This window comes from Heteronotia binoei, chromosome 3 (genome assembly GCF_032191835.1).
Source record: "Heteronotia binoei isolate CCM8104 ecotype False Entrance Well chromosome 3, APGP_CSIRO_Hbin_v1, whole genome shotgun sequence".
Classification (NCBI taxonomy): domain Eukaryota; kingdom Metazoa; phylum Chordata; class Lepidosauria; order Squamata; family Gekkonidae; genus Heteronotia; species Heteronotia binoei.
The window spans coordinates 170178918-170201347 of record NC_083225.1 but is presented as its reverse complement, the minus strand read 5'-3'; the positions used below and the strand labels follow the sequence as shown (position 1 = coordinate 170201347).

At 45.5% G+C, this 22430-nt stretch overlaps 1 protein-coding gene across 1 annotated transcript in view; it reads right to left on the bottom strand.

The window, feature by feature from the left end:
• Positions 1–263: 263 nt before the first annotated feature.
• Positions 264–22430, bottom strand: part of PDGFD (platelet derived growth factor D) — a 222352-nt gene continuing 200185 nt past the window's right edge. The window contains exons 6-7 of the mRNA XM_060234882.1: positions 13166–13380; positions 264–504 (exon numbers count right to left, since the gene is read on the bottom strand). Of these exons, the coding sequence (XP_060090865.1) occupies positions 370–504; positions 13166–13380 (350 nt within the window). The 3' untranslated portion in view covers positions 264–369. The remainder of the gene's footprint in view (positions 505–13165; positions 13381–22430) is intronic.

Genomic DNA, 22430 nt, shown 5'->3' with positions numbered 1-22430 from the left:
CCTGCAAGAGGGGTTGTGCATAAGAATATGTGAAGCATGCACAGGTGCCCCCCTTATCAGCTCTGAAGAATAAAATTCAGCTGTAAGTTTAATTGCCAACATGCAGGTTTTCATTTCAGACACTAAAGTTTTCAGCACTAGGGCTTCCCCCTTTTGCATTTAAATGTTTAATCCCTCATTGGAATTAGATATGTAAATCTGGGTTATTATTGATTAGCGTGTCATGTTGAAATGCTGTGGATGTCTCTCTACCAGTTACAATGCAAGCTCTCAGCAGAGTTTAATGGTCTCTGGGAGAAGATCCTCAGACTGCCCTTTCCTGAAGAGAAAGAGGTCCTTTCAGTTGCAAATAGGATTGGGAGAATGTCTTTATCGGGGTGGCCTTGAACTGCAGACACAATCACAGCGCTCATGGTGCTCCAGCTGAATATCTATCAATGCCATGTTGTTCTTGGTTCTGCCCCTTCTTCTGTTATGACCAGCTTCAGGGACGAACCTCAGCACCTAGGAAGAGAAAGGAAGGGTTAGTCCAAAACCAGTGAGAATGTCTTCCACATGTTATATGCCCCAAGTTCAATGCTGTGGGGATGTGGGGTTTTCCCCTTCTGCTTCCCCAAAGAATGGTTGTACATTTGTGTACCACCAGGGGGTTCTCCAGTTTCTCTCCAGTCTTTCTCAAACCTGCTTTGCTCTGGAATTTTTGGGGAGACTGCAATAAAGACTGGATGGCTTCTGTGTCAGTGATTAAACGTAGATTTTTTTGGTCCATGCAGCAGCCATTTTCTCTGACCCTGTCTCCACAGCAGCCATTTCCCATCCCCACAGCAGGAGAGCTTTTTTTTTTTTGTATATCAGCACTAGAATATCAATTATATTGGCCTACCACTGTAAATGATAGGTGTTGCAGGTTCTCTGAATTCCCAGCTTTCTTTTTTATTTTTTAAAAAGTAAGTTTCTAGTGCCTTCCCTCACAGAGATATAAGGATCAAGGTGCCTTTTCACGAGGGAAGAAGCTAGAGATTTATTGTGATGCCCTTTCCCACTCCCACAGGGTGTCTGCCACTCTCAGCAACCTCTCTTACTCAGGTTAAGGGTTATAAGTATGTCAGGACATTGCCAGCCACCTTTCTTTTCTTTTAAAATATGCAGAGAGAGCCATGACCATTTCACACCTCAGGTCCCCTCTCTTGCTCCCACAGACAGGGTAGCCCAGCCCCTTTAATAACAAGCCCTCACTCACACAGTTATTGGGGTTGGGACTCAAATACTGTTCTACTGAGATACTAAATTGTGAGATATTAAATTGTGTCTATGTGTGTGCTTCTTTCCCATAGATAACGCTCAGCCCACATGTTCAAACCAAAACAAGAAGTTAACTTTTATGTCTGGTACGAACATAACACTGAGGAAAGTAAGGCGTAAGTAATAACAATTCGCTTCCTCTGAACTTCTAAACTGAGGTTCAACTCCTGGAACTGGGATTCTTTTGTTATAAATGGGCTATTTTCAGCCTGTCCTAGGCAGCTCTTCTGCACAGTTCTACTCAGTCAGAAATCCTCCTTCATTCCTCCCTCAAATCCCAAGCTCCCAACTTCTCTGCTGCAAATGCCTGTCATTCCTAATGGCTGTTTTTCAAGTCTTCCTCTCTCAGCATTCCATCAGCCTCCACTGATTGCTTTAAGAGAAAGGCAGAACCTGGCCTATCCATCACATGTATCTTTTTTAAAGAATGAAAACTAGGAATTCAGAGAACCTATAATTACAATGGTATGTTGACAGAACAATACTGTAGTTGCCAATATGGGAAAACGGCAAAAGCCTTGGGAGCGGGGTTGCTTCTGCTGGGGGACTGTGGCGAAATCTGCCATAGGGCACCTGCCATTACCTCAGAGCTTCACGTGCAGCTTTACCTGCAACAGGGAAACCACAAACTCCTGTCCCTGTGTGGAAGACACCTGAAAGGACTCACTGTGATCCATGGTACAGAACTGTGGAAGGATACTAGTGTATGGTGTGTTAGTGTCCAATGAGAACCAAGGAGATCCATTTTCAAACCACCAATCCATCATGGAAGGTCAGTGGGTGATCTTGCCTCTGGTACTCCCAGTCTCGCCTGCCACAATGGGTATCTATTGTGTAGGTAAAATGGAGGCAGGGATGATGCTGTGTTAAACTGTTTTGGGCCCCATCAGGGAAAAAAGTGGGATACAAATACCTAGTCATTGTACGGTATTTAGCGTGATTGGCTTGGCTGCACTTTCAATAATTTGATGGCTTTGCTTCAGTTATTAAATATTTTTTCATTATTTATGTAGCACCATCAATGTGTAGTTGTGAAGGAAGTTCCACTTCAACTGCAAGAAGATTACAATCCAAAACTTGCCATAATGGTGAGAGGGAAAAGAGGGGAAGGAGATGGGGATGAATAGAAAATATCTGAATTCATTCTGAATACACAAGTGGGAACCTTCAAGCACTTGTGGGGTGTGTGTTCTAATTTCCCCCTTCCTTACTATTTCCTCTTTCTCCCCCTGAAAGCCCCCACAGCCTCTTTCATGTTCCTGCTTCCTACTTTCCTTTCCATCCAACAGTCAGCCTGCTTTTATTTAACTTCTTCTTCTGCCCTCCTGCAGACTCTACCTACGAAAACTAAGGTTCAGCTGGTGGGTCATGCAAACTTACATGGTAGGGAATCCTCAGATAGGGAGATCATATTCTCTTTTATCCCTTTCCCTATATTCTACCTTTTTTACCTCCCCCATATCCTCTGCCTTTTCCTTCTCAGCCAGTCACTCCCATCTTCAGCTATAAGTTATTTTCTTCATTTATACCCCACCTTTTTAGACAACGAGGGCCAAAGCATCTTACATAATTCTCTTCTAGGGCTATTAGCTCTGGGTTGGGAAATTCCTGGAGATTTGGGAGTTAGAAATTGGGAAATGGAGGGTTTGGTGAAGGGAGGCTCTTCAGTGGGGCATAATGCAACCATTTTCTTCAAAGGAACTGATCTCTGTAGCCTGGACACCAGTTGTAATTCTAGATCTCCAGTCACCACCTGGAGGTTGGTAACCTCCTCCCCTCTTTTTATTCTCACATCAATCCTTGTGAGGTAGGTTAGGCTGAAAGTATGTAACCAGCCGTACATTACAAAATACGCTTCCATAGCAGATTGATGATCTGAACCTGGGTCTCTCAGACCCTAGCGTGAAGCTCTAACTGCTGGCCTTCATAGGGGTTGCTGCTGTTGAACAATAGCAAGCAGCCAGGCCTGGGTGAGTCATGTAAATCAGGTAGTAGCAGGTAGCCTGGTAGAGGAAGGGATTAATCCTTCCTCAAAGGCTAAAATAATCTGCAAATGGCCATGTCCCCACCCCTGTCTTTTACTGTCAAAAACTGAGCCTGGAATGCCCAGCGACTGCCACGGAGGTCTTTTTTTTTTTTTTTTAAACTACAGGCACTCCTTTTATCATTGTTGGTATTAGTCCGTATTTTTTTTAGATTTCAAATTTTTTCTGCAACCCTAGGGAGGTTTTTCAAGTTTGTAGCAAAATCTGTTTTATCCGTTCACAGCTCCAGTCACCAGATTTAAGTATCCAAAAGGTTTCGCTGACTTGGCTATTAGAATATAAAGTAAGCTGAGATTCAGTTTAAGTGGGACGGGGAGGTTGTTCCCCAGTATTCCTGGAAAGCAGGCCTCGAGGAGGGGTTTTGAAGAGGTAGAAATGGCATTGCAAAGGAAATGACTAAAAAAAAAAAGTGGATGTTGCTGTTTCAAAAAAACAGCATACCCTAGCTGGATAAGAGCAAAGATACCATCTGTTCTTAAACCAACAGCCTGTTAGGGAGTTCATCCTCTTTCTATTGCTTTTTTTTTTAAACCATGAGCACAGCATACGCACTTTTCTGATAGCATAGCTATGGGTTGCTGGACACTTGCTCATCCAAGACTGCACAACAACGTTTGAGTAATTGGATGGCTTTACTAACTGATCAAGAGGCTCATGTTTAAAGTTTCAGTCCTAGGTTCCATCTATTAGTTTAGGCTCAGTAGACCTGAGGAGGGAAAAAGCGGGGAGGAGCAAGGTGATCTGCCACAGTCATGATATTTTAAAGGAAGGCTAGCGTGTCTCAGATAAAGCTGAAACTTACAGGAGAAGGATACGCTACTAGCCCAAAGTCTCAGTTCTACTGGATTCATGGAACTGAACCTATCTTCGCCCAAAAGGAATGACACCAAGGCAGATAGATGTTCATAGCTTGCGTAGATGAACACTGGGAGAAAGATCCGGGATCACGTCTATATGGCACCAACACCAACATATTCACACTCCTGAATGCACAGCACAAGTAGGCTTTACATGTATGATTGTCCCGCCCAGCCCGGGCGAGGACTACGCAAGGGGGACCCCCCAGCGCCTGCCAGCCGCTCCCGGCCCCCGCCGCCGCCCCGAGAGCCTCCCACGCCTTCCCAAGCCCCCGCGGCGGCCCCCCCTCACCTGGGCTGACGGAGTGCCAACAGCCGCCCGAACGGCGCCTCTCAGCCGCCGCGCCTGTCTCCGGGTCCGAGGAGCCCGGCCAGAGGGAGGCGTCGAGAAGCAGGAGGGAGAGGCTGAGCCCAGCGCTGGGCGAGGAGGAGGAGAGCCGCCTGACCCGTGGTGGCAAGAGACGCCACACCCCAGCACGCTGCAGAAGTCCGAGACGCCCGAGGCACGCCCAGGCAGCCCAGCCCCGGCGCGCCTCTCCCGGGCGTCTGGGGCTTTGAAGGGGGGAGGAGCCAGAGAGGGGCAGAACCCAGGAGGGGGGAGGACTCAGATGGGGGGATAAAGGGAGGGAAGGAGGAGGTCGGGGAGGAAGCTGGCAAGTGCACAGTGGGGCTGCCTCCTGAGAGAGAGAAAGGAGTCCGTGCACAGCCAGAGGGGAACGGGGGGCCTGAGGTGAAGTAACCTGGCTCCCACCCCTGTTTCTGAGACCTCCGGGGAATGCCCCAGAGTGCCCGGGAGGGGCGCCGGCGGCGCCGGGAGACTGGGGGAGGTACCCAGAGCACGACAACGATCTTAGCTGTCCTTCCCCCCCCCCAGGTTACATATTGCAATCTGGGAAGAAATACATGCACAGGCCCTGTACAGAACATGCAGAGATTGGAGAAGGGAGAGCAGAAGGGTTCTCCCTCCACCACGCTGTCCTCTGCACAGAGGGTTGCCGGGCCCCCCTGGCTAGGGGTGCCGAGTCCCTTACGGACAATGGAAGGGGACTGTTTTCATGTGTGTATAGTGCGTGCGGTGATGTCACTCGCAAGTGACATCATCGACCTGGCAACATTGCGTGCCAGCTGCTCTAGGAGCTTCTGGGAAAACCCTATAGTTTGGGATTTGGTTATAGCAATTTGGGAGGGAAACTATAGGGTTTCCCCAGAAGCTCCTAGAGCTTGCAAGTGACATCACCACACAGGTGACGTTGGGAGGGGATCCCCCCACCAGCTTAATGCAGGCCGACAGTCTGGGGATCTCCTGAGCAGGAGAACCCCCACAATGGCAGCCCTTCCCCTGGCCAGCAGTGAGGAATAGGAGGGTAGTGTTGCCAGATCCAGATTGGGAAACTCTTGGAGGTTTGGGGATGGAGCCTAAGTAGCGCAGAAGAAGAGATTGGGTTTATACCCCACCCTTTGCTTGGAGTCTTAGAGCGGCTTACAATCTCCTTCCCTTCCTCTCCCCACAACAGACATCCTGTGAGGTAGGTGGGGTTGAGAGAGCTCTGAGAGAACTGCTCTTGAGAGAACAGCTCTGAGAGAACTGTGACTGACCCAAGGTTACCCAGCTGACTGCATGTGGAGGAGTGGGGAATCAAACCCAGTTCTCCAGATGTGAGTCCACTGCTCTTAACCATGACACTAAATTGGCTCTCAAACAGGGACCTTGGTGGGATACAATGCTATAGAGTCCACTGTCCATTTCATTTCTAACCCCAGATGAGCAAAAAACCCAAAATAATCCAAGAAGGACTTTGAAGAGGTAGATTAGCTTTAAATTTGTTGGACAATAGCAAAGATGAGAAACTACAGGACCACTCCTAATTAGGTATATTCAGGAGTAATATTCGGTGGGGTTTACCCCTAGAAAAGTGTTTTTAGGATTGCAGAGTTAATAAAAAAGTAAGAAAGGGGAAACCAAAATCTATCTAACATATTTCAATCCTGCTTTCCCTCTAAGGAGCTCAGGGCAATGTACATGGTCATCTCATCCTCCATTTTACATTCACAGTCACTCTGTGAGGTAACTTAGGCTGTGAGAACATGTCTGCCCCACAGTCACCTACTGTACTTCACAGTAACACATGAGGATTTGAATCCATCTCTCCCAGATACTAGCCCTGCACAGGGCCGTAGCCAGGATTTTAAAAGTCATGGGGCACCCTTTCCCATCCACTGTGGGGCATGCCACTTCTCAGAAGCTTTCTGGTGTAAGAGCAAAAGCTGGAGGCTCTGAATGAAGCCAGGTCAAAGCAGCCACCCTAAAACTTTGTGGAGTCAAGAAGGGACTGCACCTTGCACACAAGCAGGGGTGTTCCTTCCACCTCCCTCTCCCCCACCTCTGTTTCTTTGCAGCCAGCATCTCCATCTGTCCCCCCCCCCCAGCCCATTCCACATGGCTTCCTCCGCCTCCCTCCTCACCACCTGCTGCATTTGCTGCTGGAGTGCCCTGTGCCCTGCTCAGCTCTTCCGGCTCCAGCTGCCACTCATGGCAAAACCAAACCACTCGGGGGGTGGAAGACAGGGGGCCCAGTCTGGAAGTTGGGGGGTAGTGCCCCCACAGGATCCCCTGTGACTATGGGCCTGGCCCAGCAACCACTACATTGCACTGCCAATCCAGAAAATGTCCCTCACATCTTCCCTTCAAGTGTGGGAGACTGAATCAACTGTGTATATGGAGCCTTGTTAATAGAAATGAGATAGGAAATGCAACTGCTGAGCCAGATACTATGTTTATAGGAATATAAAATATTACAATTGCCTTATAAAAGATCTCATAGAACTGACTATATAGGAGAACAGACAAATGCGGCGGTGCCCAAGATTTCTGCCTTGTAGGTATCTTGAAGGATAACAAGGAATGGTGCTTCAGTGTCACCTTTTCTCTGGTGATAAATGCTCACACCTTTTAAAGCCACCAGCATCACACTCGCTGACCTTGTGCAGAATTTAGCTGAATATGGAATGATCTATACTTGCTAAAAATGCTTGAGACCAAAGTCTTTACAAAAATGACTGTCCACCAAGAAAAGGGTTTTGATTAATTATTTGCCTGTTAATCAATCGGTAACATTTAACCTTCTTCTGCTTGCAAAAAAGTACCTTTGGTAACATGACACCGAGGGCCAAGCAGTTTAAAAATGAGTCATAGATTATTTTCTCCCCCAAGTGTGTTTGGGAATGACTTCAATTTTCAGTAAACAAATTAAAAAAATTGTACTGAGGATTGTTGTATATATGCTGCAGTGACTCAGCCGTATGGGGACCTCAGTGCTAATTTTACTCAGGTGTGGTTTGTGCATTTTTTTCTTTCAACTCAAAACTTGGAACGACTTGATGGTACTGGACACACACGATGATAAGTCACACACACACACACACATGCAATTATGTACAGGTAATTTGATCCTGTGACTTCTAAAACATTCCTATCATTAACAGCCTTGTTTAGGTCTTGCAAACTGAGGGCCCTGGCTTCCTTGATTGTCGGTCCATCTCATATTCTTCTTTTCCTGCTGACTCCAAACATTATTTTTCCTAACATTATTTTCCTTTCCAGTGACTTTTTGTCTTCTTGAAACGTGACCAAAGCTCAGGCTTGATTTGATCTAGAACCCCCTTATTTGTCTTTTTGACAGCCCGTGGTATCTGTAAAACTCTCCTCCAACACCACATTTCTGATGCGTCAGCTTTCTTCCTGTCATCTTTCTTCATTGTCCAAATTTTGCAGCCATAATTAGTAATGGAGAATGCTGTGGTATGAATTACCTTGATATTGGTCATCAGCAACACATCCTGACAATTAATGATCCCTTCAAGGCTACCTTTCCCAGTCTCAATCGCCTTCTGATTTCTTGCTTGTGGGTTTTCCTTACGTTTGATGATTGAACCAATGAACAGAAAATCTTTAACAATTTCATTTCTTCAATGTCAACCTTAAAGCTCTGCTATTCCTCAGTAGTCATTTCCGAGCCAGTGCTATTGGGCTGCTAAATATAGTTTTTTATGAAAGCTAGAAGGAACAAGAACAATAAGAAAAGCCCTGGAGAATCAGACTGGTGGTCCATCTAGTCCTGCATCCTGTCTCACCAGTGGTCAACTGAAGGGACATCATGGTGCCAGCGATACTCTATGATTTCCCCTAACCTCTGTGATAAAAGCCATAGAGATTTGCAAATTTTTTAGAGTGACATGCAGCACTGTGATGTCACTTCTGGCTTTGAAACTGGATGTGACATCACAGCTCCAGTGATGCCAGTTCCCCTCCCAGTTTGATCCTGCAGTTCCATTGAGTGGCAACGGGAACAGGGACTCTTAGAGAGGAGGCTGCCTAATAAGGCAGGCAACCTGGCAGTCCTACTGGCAGCCAGTGGGTCCCCCTGAAACTTGTCTGTTGCCTTAGCAACAGTCAGACATGGCCTCACTTGAATGGTTTTCTTCTTTTGCACTAGCATCGCTTTTCTAATGATATCTCTGTTCTTCTTCTGTCCTGGCTCATTTAGTGCTCCAGCATGGTCTCCCGACCCAGTAACATACAAGGCCAGAGCTCCTTCACTTCAGCAGCAGAACTGCGTCACATGCCTTCAGACAAAGCTGGGATTGCCACAGACCTGGAGGGGGGGAAAAGGTCCTGTCCCTTTAACAGAAGCTTACTGAAATGTTATTTATAAGGTGATACTATTTACCTCCATGCCATGAAAAGTTTCGACTGCCCATTTCCATACATCAGGTTCTATTAAAATGACAGGGCATCCCCCCACTCCCCCCCCACCCCAGGCCTGTTCATGCAAGGGCTGCCAAGCCCCCCTTGTGGGCAGGGGATCCCCTGTTCCCAGCTCCCACTGCCTGCTGCTGCTCCAAATGGTGGCAAGAGGGGGGGGGAAGCAGTGTTGCATGTAGTGAGCCAGTTTGGTGTGGTGGTTAAATGTGCAGACTCTTATCTGGGAGAACGGGGTTTGATTCCCCACTCCTCCACATGCACCTGCTGGAATGGCATTGGGTTAGCCATAGCTTTCGAAGGAGTTGTCCTTGAAAGGGCAGCTGCTGTGAGAGCCCTTTCAGAGCCACCCACCTCACAGAGTGTCTGTTGTGGGGGGAGAAGTTACAGGAGATTGTAAGCCGCTCTGAGTCTCTGATTCAGAGAGAAGGGTGGGATATAAATCTGCAGTCTTCTTTAGTATGACATCACTTCTGGTTTAAAACCTGGAAGTGACACAGGGTAACTCTAGGAACTGCTGGAAACTATATGCTTTTACCATAGGCTGCTTTCCCACACATTGGATAATATACTTTAAATGAAATTTCAATGTATTTTATCAGTCATTTGCAACTGGATTTTCCTGTTTCACACAGAAAAATCCAGTTTCAAATGACTGCTAAAGTACATTGAAAGTGCATTATTCAATATGTGAAACCAGTCATAACAGAATTTCTGGTGAGTCCTAGAGCAACCCTATGTCACTTCCAGCTTTTTGCCAGAAATGACATAGCATTGCAGCTGATGCCCCCACCCTTCCACCATATTCCCACTCACAACCTGCCCAGCAGTGGCCAGTTAGCACTGCCCACTGCCTGGCAACCTATTTCTGGCCTTAGGCCAAGCTCAGGGCTGGCATCAAACACTCCATGTAAGTAGAAAGCTAGCTCCTCAGGAAGGAGGTCTATCCTACATCTATCTATCCTACTCGAGGTGTGAAGTGCACTGAGGCATGCCGTCTTCTGTGTGGATTCTCAGGTTATGCAGTTCTTTGTGCCCTGCGCCCTTGCTAAAGGGTCAAGCTGGTTTTACATCAAGGACGACAGAAGAATCTTTTTCATCTGCACCTGTCCCCTCTGCTGACAGCAATTTTTAGAAACGGCCTGATAAATGTGGAACAGAGCCAGAAGTGAACAGAAAAATTAAAGAATCCTGCTCAGGAAAAGTACAGCGGGCCAATATCAATCTCAGCTTTGATGTACCCTATATAGATTTATCTTCACAGAACCTATTAATGCTAATGTCTAAATTTCTGTTCATTGTGCAGCTAATTCATCCCTAAAGGATACATTTGAATTTAAATTTACAAAAGCCAGGTCATTCATAGCTCAAGCTGGAACATTGTCCTTAATTAATTCCAGTACATGAGATAAAAAGAATGGAAAAAGAATTAATAGCAACGAGGGAGACCAGGTGAGTGAGTTTTTGTCATTCCTGTGGAACACCAATCGTTGCAACTGGTGTCAACCCAAGAGCCTAAAAAAATCTGTTATCCTGACACGATATCAATTGGGAAGACGTTTAACATTCACCATAAATCATCATAAATTACATTAACATTTGGGTGCTATAGAAGGCTTTTCCCTTCCCTACAAACCAAGGTAGAACATTTTTATTTGCTCATCTCCCTGTAGTTATTTTATAATGCCGCTAGAAATTTCTTTCCCTTCCCGCTAGTTAAATCAACCTGAATAGCAATAAGCTCTCTAATCTATAAATATATTACTTATGAACATGCCTTTAAAAGCTTAAGATCTCTATGATCAGATATGTGGCAGGGACGGGCAATAGAATCCAGCTCCCTGTTCTTCTCTGCAAGCAGCTGGGTGATGAGATTTTTACCCTTCTTATGAAAAGAGTTACATGTACAGAGACTAGGGCTATATAGCGGGAGGAGATAATCATAGAAACATAGAGATGGAAGGGGCCATACAGGCAACATCAGCCTAGACCATCCCAGACAACTAGAGTTCATCCAGCTGCTGCTTAAAGACTGCCAGTAAGGGGGAGCTCACTACCTCCCCCGGCAGCTGATCCAACTATTGAACAACTCTTACTGTAAGGAAGTTTTCCTAGTATCCAGCCAGTACCTTCCCACCTTTAACTTAAACCCATTATTGTGATTCTTCTCTGCTGCCAACATGAACAGCTCCCTGCCCTCCTCTAAATGACAGCCCTTCAAATGCTTCGAAAGAGTAATCATTATGTTCCTCCTCAGCCTCCTCTTCTCTAGATTGAACACTCCCAAGTCCCTCAGCCTTTCCTCACAGAGTTTGGTCTCCAGGCCCCTTATCATCCTCACTGAAGGAAATCATCTGTTCTAGAGACCCAATCTGAATTACCCCCTCCTTCCCACATATACACAAAGCGACTTTTGCCTTTAAGGGGAAAAGACCAGAGACCATGACCATTCATCTCCCACATCATGTGCGGCAGGACCAGCTCCAGATTTTGAGAGGCCCTGGGCACAGAGTTCATGGGAATCTCTTTCCAACCCTCTCTGTCAAGTCCCCCATTCTTGATAACAGTTGCGTTAGATTTGCCTAAGATGTTTAGCAAATTACATCCTGTTTTCCATTCCCACCTACTCCACGGGGTCCCGGGTGGATTGAAGTGGCACCCTCAATCAGAGGCTCCGGATGCGATCCCAGTAGGGGATCAAAATCACCATGAAGTGAAGGAAATATTAGGTGCTAAAATAAAAAGAGCGACTCTATATTACTTGATCAGGTTGCTGCATTTTCCACCCTCACATGAGGAATGGGTCAGTTCAGGGCATGTTGAGGCTCTGTCATTGATTCGTCAATTCTTTTAAAAATATCCTTCCAAGCCCCGAGGGTACGCTTAAGGGGTGTGTGTGTATATATATATATATATATATATATATATATATATATATATATATATATATATATATATATATATATATATATATAAAAAAATTTTTGGCCACTGTGTGATACAGTGTTGGACTGGATGGGCCATTGGCCTGATCCAACATGGCTTCTCTTATGTTCTTATGGGTGCAGTATGTCAAGTCCCCCATTCTTTCATCCTATTTGGTTTACAACTGTTGTGTGATTACTCGTATTTTATTGACCCTCTCTGCGTTATGTCTACAGAAGAATGCGAAATGTCGAAGATATAACCCTCCTCTGTGTTTTCTCAGGTTCCTTCTCAGCTATCCAGAGCTTTGTAGCTCTGGAAATAGCTTTGGAATTGCAACGGGTCTCGTTATTGTTAGCACGGGTGACTTGACATTCTCACCCATGTCTCACTACTTGCCTGTCATCCCTCCCTCCTTGGCTCACAAGCCCTCCTGCTGCCTAGGTTCACAGACACCTGCACTGCCCACTTCCCTTTCCCTGATGGCCCTGGGGAGTGTATGTATGCAGCTGGATGTATGTGGCAAAGAACTCATAAGTGAGCAGACAGGGAAATGGCATAAGAACATAAGAGAAGCCATGTTGGATCAGGCCAATGGCCCATCCAGTCCAACACTCTGTGTCACACAGTGGCCAAATACACACACACACACACACACACACAGTGGCTAATAGCCACTGATGGACCTCTGCTCCATATTTTTATCTAACCCCCTCTTGAAGTTGGCTATGCTTGTAGCCGCCACCACCTCCTGTGGCAGTGAATTCCACGTTAATCACCCTTTGTTGTGGGGGTCAGCCACAGTGGGCCCTGCCAGAAATCCTGGGGCCTGGAGGCTACCCCACTTGAAGGTATGCTGACATTGGCCCTGATGTGTGGTTTAACCCTGACATGGCAGTTGACAAGGGTGGTGGGCATGCATAAATTAACCCCCTGGCCATAGGGAGTCACTGAAAGGGACATAGTCAGAGCTTTTTTTGAAGCAGGAACTCCTTTGCATATTAGGCCACACACTCCTGAAGCAGCCAATACTGGAGCTTAAGTAGGCCCTGTACTAAGAGCCCTGTAAGCTCTTAGAGGATTGGTTACACCAGGGGTGTGTGGCCTAATATGCAAATGAGTTCCTGCTACAAAAAAAACCCCTGGACATGATACAGCAACCTTGCTAAGGGTAAATCCAGGTCTGGGATATGGAGATCTCCTGGGAATTGCACGTCACTTGCCTTGAGTTCTGCAATGGAAGAATGAGAATGGAAACGCCACCAATAAAACAGTACCTCGTGATACTTTTTCACTACTTTTCCTGGTGTGCATGTGCAAGATTTCCAGTGTGTAAAACCACAGCCACAGTTTCCGCCACAGCGCTGGACAAGAAGACAGCGTGGAAAGAACACAGCACTGGTCACTCTCAGCTCCTCCCGGATGTTGACAGAATAGTTCCTTGGAGTGCAACTGTATCGTTTCACATCATCGTTTAACCTGTCCAGGTCAACTAGAAGGTGGGAAAAGATAGAGAGAGGAAGAAAGAAAGATTATTTGTAAAGGAAGATTATGCTACAGTCAATACCCTGTCAATGGCCGTCCAGACTATGCCAAAGAGGAATTCTCAATAGGAAGGGTTCACAGGGGCAGGCAGTGCCCATCCATTTTAGATGGCAAATTCATGTGCTATGTGCATAATGGTGTTAACATCAGCATTTCCCTTTGTACAGTCTGGAAGATCTACAAATAGTGTTGCTGACAGCTTGGAGAAAAAATATCCTGCCCCTTTAACAGATGTTTAATGGGATGCTATTTACCAGGTGGTTAGGAGCCTTGTGGTGCAGAGTGGTAAGCTGAAGTACTGCATTCCAAGCTCTGCTCATGAACTGAGTTTGATCCTGGCGGAAGCTGGGTTCAGGTAGCCGGCTCAAGGTTGGCTCAGCCTTCCATTCTTCCAAGGTTGGTAAAATGAGTACCCAGCTTGCTGAGGGTAAAGCATAGATGACTGGGAAAGGCTATGGCAAACAACCTTGTAAAAACATCACCATGAAAATGTCGTGATGCGGTGTCACGCCATTGGTTAGTGATGATTCGGTGCTTGCACAGAGGACTACCTTTACCTTTATTTACCAGGTGATGTTATTTACCTCCATGCCATGAAAAGCTTCAACTGCCTATTTCCACACAGTTTCCAGGGTCTTTTTTTCTCCAGGCTGCTGGCAAGTCTATTGACACATGAGTATATATATATATCTTTAAACGCTCACACACATTACTTCAGATTGCAACATATCACCAGAGGGAACAGCGAGTAGATCATGCTGAGAAGTCTACCATGGGTGTGCTCGTAAGAAGAGAGGCAGTCCTTCAGGTCATGAACCAGACCCAGAAACAAATTGGAAGTCATTGCAGTACCTTTAAAATAGATGTTCTGAGGGTAAAATGAGCTATTCCATCCAACAGCACAGCTGCTGCATTCTGGACCAACTGATATCTCTGTGTCACTTTCAAGCACAGCTGCCATACAGAGCAAGTTACCATAGCCTCGTCATGAGAGTACAGAAGCATGGATCCATGTGACAAGGTTGGATACCACCAGGAAAGATACTAATTTCTGCATGGGAAAACTGAAATTAAACACGTCCCCAACACGCACTTCTGGCTTGCAAATTAACTCGTTTCTTAACTAAGAGAGCTGGGTCCAGAAGGACACCTACTGTAAGTGGTTGCATCTGTTAAAAGAGATGAACTTGGCGATATAATTCCCTCCAGGATGTCTATTACTTTGCCATAATTTAGAAAAATGGAGACTTCCCTTCTTTACAACTACAAAGTTACTCTTCAAAAGGAATGGGGGCAATTTCTAGTAAGCTCTGGAGACAGAAGGATTGGTGGAAGTTATACAGAGTCTCCACCCATCAGCGCATTACATATATAGCATGTTTAACCAAAGCAAAAGTGCAACATTTCCCCATAAATGTTTCCCTATTTCCCCATGAGAGCTAGTATCTCTACGAAGAAGTATGTATCGCTGCAGATCTAACTACAAAATCAATGAGAGTTACTAGCGCACTCAAGCCTGAGTAGAAAACGTCACCCTAGTGTACATAGCAAAGGCTGAAGAGAATAGAAAACTATCGATTTCTTTGTGCGCACAGATGGAATTTTGTTCGCTGTTGTCATTCTTCAAATCCATGGCCTCTCAGGCATCACCCTTCAAGCTAATTCCACTTATAAAGAAGAGGAGTTTCCCAAAGTGTTGCTTCTGCAAAACTACAGCTCTGAAAACATGGCTGGCTGAGGTCACACAACTTCTCATTTGTGGCCACCATTATTGTATTCTGGCCATACCTGTGGCCACTAGATGTGCACTGTATCACTAGCCCAAATCAATAGCTGGGAGCATCTTCAGTGGAGAAGAGACTGGAGAATCTAATTTAATTTTGCACTGCTTTCCTCATATCCAGGGGTAGAATTCTAGCAAGAACTCATTTGCATATTAGGCCACACACCCTTGATGTAGCCAATCCTCCAAGAGCTTACAAAAAGAGCCTTGTAAACTCTTGGAGGATTGGCTACATCAGGGGTGTGTGGCCTAATATGCAAAGAAGCTCCTGCTAGAATTCCACCCTTGCTCATATTTATACAACATGGAGTGTAAAACATATTTGAAAGCATAATAAAATATACACCATTTAAAAACAACCACCACAGTATGCATTGAAAAACAAGTTGAACAACCTGACAATAAACTAATATTCACAAGCCTGCTGATATATTTGGGGCACAACTTTTATGAAACCTAGAAAGAGAGACCACAACTGATGTCACCAGGAAGGTCACTCTTTTAGGTCACCAAGAGGCAATTCCTGTTATGTGTGCCAAATAGCAGCCTGCTAGACCAATTAGCAAGCACTCAGGGCCAGTTCTCAGCCCAAGCAATCCCCGAAGCCTTGGTGATGCCACTGGGGCTAGTGGCATAAGAGAAGCTGGTGGGTATGCCTTATGTATGACATAGGCTACCCGGTTCACACTGCTACCATCTGGGTCACAGATGAGTTCCTGAGGTGTTGACAATCCCACTGGAGCTCAGTTTGTACCAGTGCCAGGTACAGCCTTCTCTCCTTCTTTAACTTTCATTTTCTGGCATACGGAGATCTTCATAGATGGATGTTAGATAGATGGAAGTCAGAATTACCAGTGGCCACTAGGCATGGTGACTAAAGGGAAGCTCCGTATTCAGAGCCAGTAAACCTCTGAAAACCAGTGATAGGAGGAAACATCAGAGGAAGTCCTTGGTCTCTCTGCTCTGTTTATGAACCTCCAGGGGGATTGGTTGGCCACTGTGCGAGATAAGATGTTCGAGCAGATGGACCACTGGTCTGATCCAGCAGGGCTCTTCTTATGTCTTTATGGCACTGGGGATTTCTTCTGGCATTTGGGTCAAAAAGATTAATAACCCCTGAGCTCTAGGGAAGTTTTGCAGCACAGGACCCAGCTACTGGCCAATAGAGGAAGAGGTGCTCTCTAAACTGCATCAATTCCAGGGCATGAATTGCTTTAAAGGTAAGTACCAGCCCTTTGTACAGGGCCTATAACTAATAATTGAACAGTGCAGCTGCTATTAAACTGGTTTGTATGTCCATGCCTCTTAATAGGTCACTACTGTTGAGGCAGAGTCTTTAAATGTAGATGGCACTTTAGTGGTTTTATAGTGGAATTTTATCTTGTTTTAACTGTTTTAATTGTTTCGTTCTCTGATGTAACCTGCCCTGAGCCTACTTTGTGGGAATGGGCAGGATATAAGTTTATATATACATAAATAAATAAATATCCCACAGACAGAACAAATGATAGCTTTCTGAATCAGCTTACGTTTCCAGCCTGTCTTCAAGGGCAGCCCCAAACTAGGGATATGCTGGAGGTCAGGCCTTTTTTTGCAGCAGGAACTCCTCTGTATATTAGACCACTACCACCCCACCAGATGTAGCCAATCCTCCAAGAGCTTACAGGACTCTTAGTACAGGGCCTACTGAAAGTTCTTGAAGGACTGGCTACGTCGGGGGGATGTGGCCTAATATGCAAAGGAGTTCCTGCTACAAAAAAAGCCCTGCTGGAGGTTACAAAAAATAGGTATCAATGGAGTTGAAAATCTCTCCTTAAATACTATGCAACAGATGCAGCTGAGAAAGTGCACCTCTACAGCCAACACTAATATCACTATCAAGGACCATTCCTTAGGTTTTGGAGCTGTTCAGATATGGATATAAATCACTCCATTTATCACAGGCCTCTTCCCCTGTCCAAAACCTGGGTTTCCCTTCTATCATTGCCTCTGTCTTCCCTAGATTCAGCTCAGCCTGTTTAACATTATCCACATGAGAAAACTTTGTCCACCTTTACTTCTCTTCCAGGAACCCCCTTGTATATCAGGCCAGAGACAGTGTTATGAGATCATCCCGATAGCCTTCTTTTCTCAAGGATCAGGAATACTTCAGTTAATCACATGAAATGTCTGACCAGGCTGGCTCCAATAGCGATAATCTGCATTCCCCCACGGCCCTGGCTGGCCACTAAGTTTTAAGAGCAGCCATATTTTTTAAGTGAACGAGAGCTGAGGAGCCAGAAACGCTGACTCCCTCCCACAGAAGGGCTCTGTAATCCTTGTTTTCTCATTCTGAACCACAACAGAGACTTTGTTGGAGCGTATCTTGTTCATATTGGCTGCTCCATTCCTATTTTCTGGTCTGAGCATTGTAGGAAAGCAAATCACAGAAGTGCGAAACAGGGAGAGATCTAATGGGAGTTTCCCCATTCCAAGCTGAGAGGCAGGAGGTAAAAAGATTTTGGCAGAAGAAAGGAAGTTGAAGAACATAATAAGAGGTTGAAGAGTTCTTCTGAGAGGGAGGGGAGACAGGAAGCTCTCCAAGGGCCAGATTCGGCATCCAGGCTGCCGGATGCATCTCCCTACCCCATAGTCTTGCTGTACCAGCAGAACTGCAGCACATTCTGTCTGAAAAAGATCACATACATTTTTTTAAACAATTACCAAACCTCAGTAGTAGCTTCCCTGTGGAGCCATAATCTTCAGATTCATCAGATCCAGATTTGGCAGTTTTACAAGCTACAGATTCCCCCTTCCTTAACATGAAGCTTGATTAAAATGGCTTGATTAAAAACTATAAGTTCCAGTGTTTTCATTTTTACGATACATGTTATTTCTTCATGGGTGATGCAGAAGCGCTAGTGTCTGTGTGGGGTTTCTGTATGTGCAGGTAACTGAAGTACAAATGCAAGATGAAGTTTCTCTGACACAAAGATTGATTCTTCAAGAGAAAGACTGAGAGCTGGAATTTTCTTTGGAATTGTCAGTGTCCACAAGCAATTGAGTTAGCAAGTCATCTAAGCTGGCATGCCAATTACCTCAAAGAAAGAAGGGTCAAAGCTATCCCCTCAGAATGAAATTACTGCTGTCATAAATGGGTGCAGATCTCCTGAAATCAATGGAACCAAGCCAGTAATGAATCTGCCTTCATACATCTCCCATGTCATTTCAAAAAAGGATTTATGCTATACTGTTGCCTCAGCGTGAGCCAACAGAAGCTTAAACAGTGACACAAGATCTCAAGAAGAGCCCTGACATTTGTACTTCCACCAGCCTATGCAATTAGCAGGTCTGCGGTTGCCTGGTTCAGAGAGAGGCCATCCCAGACGGCCAACTCCTCACTCTTTTGCTGATATAAAACAGCCTCTGGGGGTGCTATTGATTTCATTGGGCACATCCAGTTCATGGAACTTTCAGGCTGATAACAGACAGGCAGTTTAGGCCGACTCAGAGATGCCTCAGAAACCGACTTGAAAAATGTTTCCAAACGCTAACATCTGTTGCCCGCCCCCATCCTATACTTACCCCATCCTTTGGTGTCCTCAGAGTAGCTCAAAAAGCTACCACTGTTAAAGTGGTAGCAAATTTTTGAGCCGCATGCCAGTCACTTCTTCAGCGTCTGGACACGGAAGCGTGCAAACGAGGCACTTTATATCCCGCCCTCCACTCCAAAGAGTCTCAGAGCGGCTCACAATCTCCTTTACCTTCCCCCCCACCACAACAGACACCCTGTGAGGTAGATGAAGATATTGGATTTATATCCCGCCCTCCACTCCGAAGAGTCTCAGAGCGGCTCACAATCTCCTTTACCTTCCTCCTCCCCCACAACAGACACCCTGTGAGGTGGGTGGGGCTGGAGAGGGCTCTCACAACAGCTGCCCTTTCAAGGACAACCTCTGCCAGAGCTATGGCTGACCCAAGGCCATGCTAGCAGGTGCAAGTGGAGGAGTGGGGAATCAAACCCGGTTCTCCCAGATAAGAGTCCGCACACTTAACCACTACATCAAACTGGCTCTCCACACTTAACCACTACACCAAACTGGTGTGAACCTGCCAAGCTGCCCCAAGCCACTTCCAGCTCCCCCCCCCCCCCCGCAAAAAAAAATGCCCAGAGAGTTTGAGCACTTGACTTGGAGGAGTCAAAAAGAGCGGTCCAGCTTCTGATCGTGCCAAGCCGCCTTGCAGACAGGATGGGGTCACCTTGCGCTGGAATGTGTGGAGGGTTGTGGTGAGGAGAAAATGGAAGAAAGAATGATGTAAGTTGCTTTGGGCCCCCATTGGGGAGAATGGCAGGGTGTACATGAATTCAGCAAATAGGCCCTGAGAACGAATCCTAGATAAGAACAATGAGTAGCAATCACTTGAGTAATGGAAAGGGAAGACCATCGGGTTTTCCTGTTCTGTGCATGCTACTCAATGGATTGTTGACTCTCCCTTAAAAACAGCATCATTTCATTACTGTTGCTCAACAGTCTCTTGTTTTTAACCATTAATTTTAATTATTTTTGCCTGAGAGGCACTGCCACAATACAATATAGTACAGTGCTAAAATGGATATGAAATTCCATTAAATGAACTCAAAATGCATTAACATTCAGCATGAATACTGCATAGCACTTTGATTTCTATAGCAATAATGAAGTCATAATTCTTCTGATAAGAAGCATTCTGAGAATCAGGACTCTGAGGTTACTCTCACAAGGAATCATAAGAAGACTGATGGAGTATAACAACAGGGTTTCAGTTAATTACTTGTAGCACACTACAATTAAGGGGGATACATTTATACATCTATCTCCAATTTTGACATATTTATTTGCTTCGCAGTTTCCCTCAGGAATTAAATCCAAACAAATGGTGATCATACAAACTTAGGCCCTGTTCACACAGCGTGTTGAGTCCATGTTAAACAGACCTGGCTCTGTTCCAAATGTCTTTGTTCCGGATATTATCGATCAGACTGTCATACTGCAATTCGAATCACTCCATGGTGAAACCGTCTTCTGCCATCCACACGACAGCACCATGCAGTTCTTTTTTCTCCACTTTTATGCGCATGCATGCATTATGCACATTATGTGCATAGGTTAAACATTATGTGGTAATGCGGTTATACGCATATCGCTAAGTAGTAAAAAAAAGTAGTAAAAAAAAGTCTGAGGCTCCTTTTGCTCCGGGACAGACTTCAGACATCCAGAAATTGGTCGAGAACTATCCAGACGAGGAAACTATGAGGTGAAACGGGAGAACTAAAAAAACACTGCAAAGGAGCAGGTAACAAAATACTCCGGTTCTGAGAAGGTTGGGGGAGAGGAATACTACGAGTTAATACTGGGAGGCAGATGTTGCTGTCTGATCAGCCACTTTTAATCTGGTATGAAACAGCAGCGACAACTGATTATACTGTGCGTCTTTTTTTTTTTGCATCTTTTAAAACAGGGGTGGCCAACGGTAGCTCTCCAGATGTTTTTTGCCTACAACTCCCATCAGCCCCAGCCAGCATGGCCAATGGCTGGGGCTGATGGGAGTTGTAGGCAAAAAAATCTGGAGAGCTACCGCTGGCCACCCCTGTTTTGAAACATCTTCATTATGCTGTATGCTAATTTGCTGTACAGCCTCCACCTATATGTATGGACTGGTAACTTCCAATTTAGTGTATCTGAGGAAGTATGCATGCACACAGTCAAAAACTCTTACCTTGAATAAAACTTTGTTAGTTTTAAAGGCGTCTTTGGACTAAGATTTTGTTCTACTGTGTCGGACCAACACAGCTGCCCACCTGAAGTAATCTTCTCGTTTCTCTTACCAAGGGTATATTTTTTTTATTTTTTTTTATTCGATTTATATCCCACCCTACCCCACCGAGGCGGGCTCATACTTATCAGAAACTGCAATAGTCTGTCGTGGCTGGAGTCCTTAGGGAATAGCTACACTACAAATGGAAGTGGTTTAACAGTCAGCTCCACTGCTTAGGGAGTTCCAGTTCTATTGAAGGTGGGCTAGGGATCTCTGTCAGAGAATCCTTATTTCTCTCAACAAACTGTACTTTCCAGGTTTCTTTGAGAGAAGCCATGTCAGTTGTGCCAGTACAAAGCAATCTAAGCTTGTAATATAGAGATGCCTCATATTTTATACACGTTCTCTCTTTCCAGTGACACTTCAGGTTTTATATATTTTATGTCTCTCCTCACAATGTGGCTTCTAACATTATGTGACATCACTGCCCCTCCTGAAGCCTCCCAGTGTTGCTGCTACTTGGAAAGAGCAGCCATCTGGCCCCAAAGGGTTGCCACCCTCAGGTGGCACCTGGAAATCACCTGTTACAACTGACCTCTAGATGACCAAGATCAGTTCCCCTGGAGAAAATGGCTGCTTTGGAGGGTGGGTTCTATGGAATTTATACCCGGCTGAGGTCCCTCCCCTCTCCAACCCCCTTCCCTAAGCTTCTCCCCGAAATTCTCCAAGTATTTCTCACCCCAGAGCTGGCAACCCAAGCACAGGTGAGCCCAACCTTTGGGACAAAACCAACCTCCAGCAGCCTAGTTCTTTTCAGAAAGTCACAGCCTCAAAGAAGAGCAGTGGAGACAGTGACAGCCAAGGAAACTGGTTTTTTTGTTGTTGTTCAGTCGCACAGTTGAGTCTGACTCTTTGTGACCCCATGGACAAAGTCACGCCAGGCCCTCCTGTCTTCTACCATCCTCCGAAGTCTGCTCAAATTCATGTTAGTTATTTATTTTATTTATTTTATTTCATCATCAGTAACGCTGTCCAGTCATCTCATCTTTTGCCGTCCCCTTCTTCTTTTGCCTTCTGTTTTTCTCAGCATCAGAGTCTTCTCCAGTGAGTGCTCCCTTCTTATTTGGTAGCCAAAGTATCTGAGCTTCAGCTTCAGCATTTGACCTTCCAGGGAACAGTCAGGGTTGATTTCTCTTAGGACTGACTGATTTGATCTTCTTACAGTCCAAGGGACTCTCAAGATTCTTCTCCAGCAGCACAGCCCGAAAGCATCTGTAGTACTGGGGTTAATGACTAAGCTTGTATTTTGTGTAAGCTGCCCTGAAAACAAACTGCTGAATAGTGCAGAACAAATATTTCAATAAAATAAAAGCAAAAGTTCCCTGGTCAGATCCCACTCTGTTTTCTCCCTGAGCCATTGAGCAGTAGCTTTCTTTGCT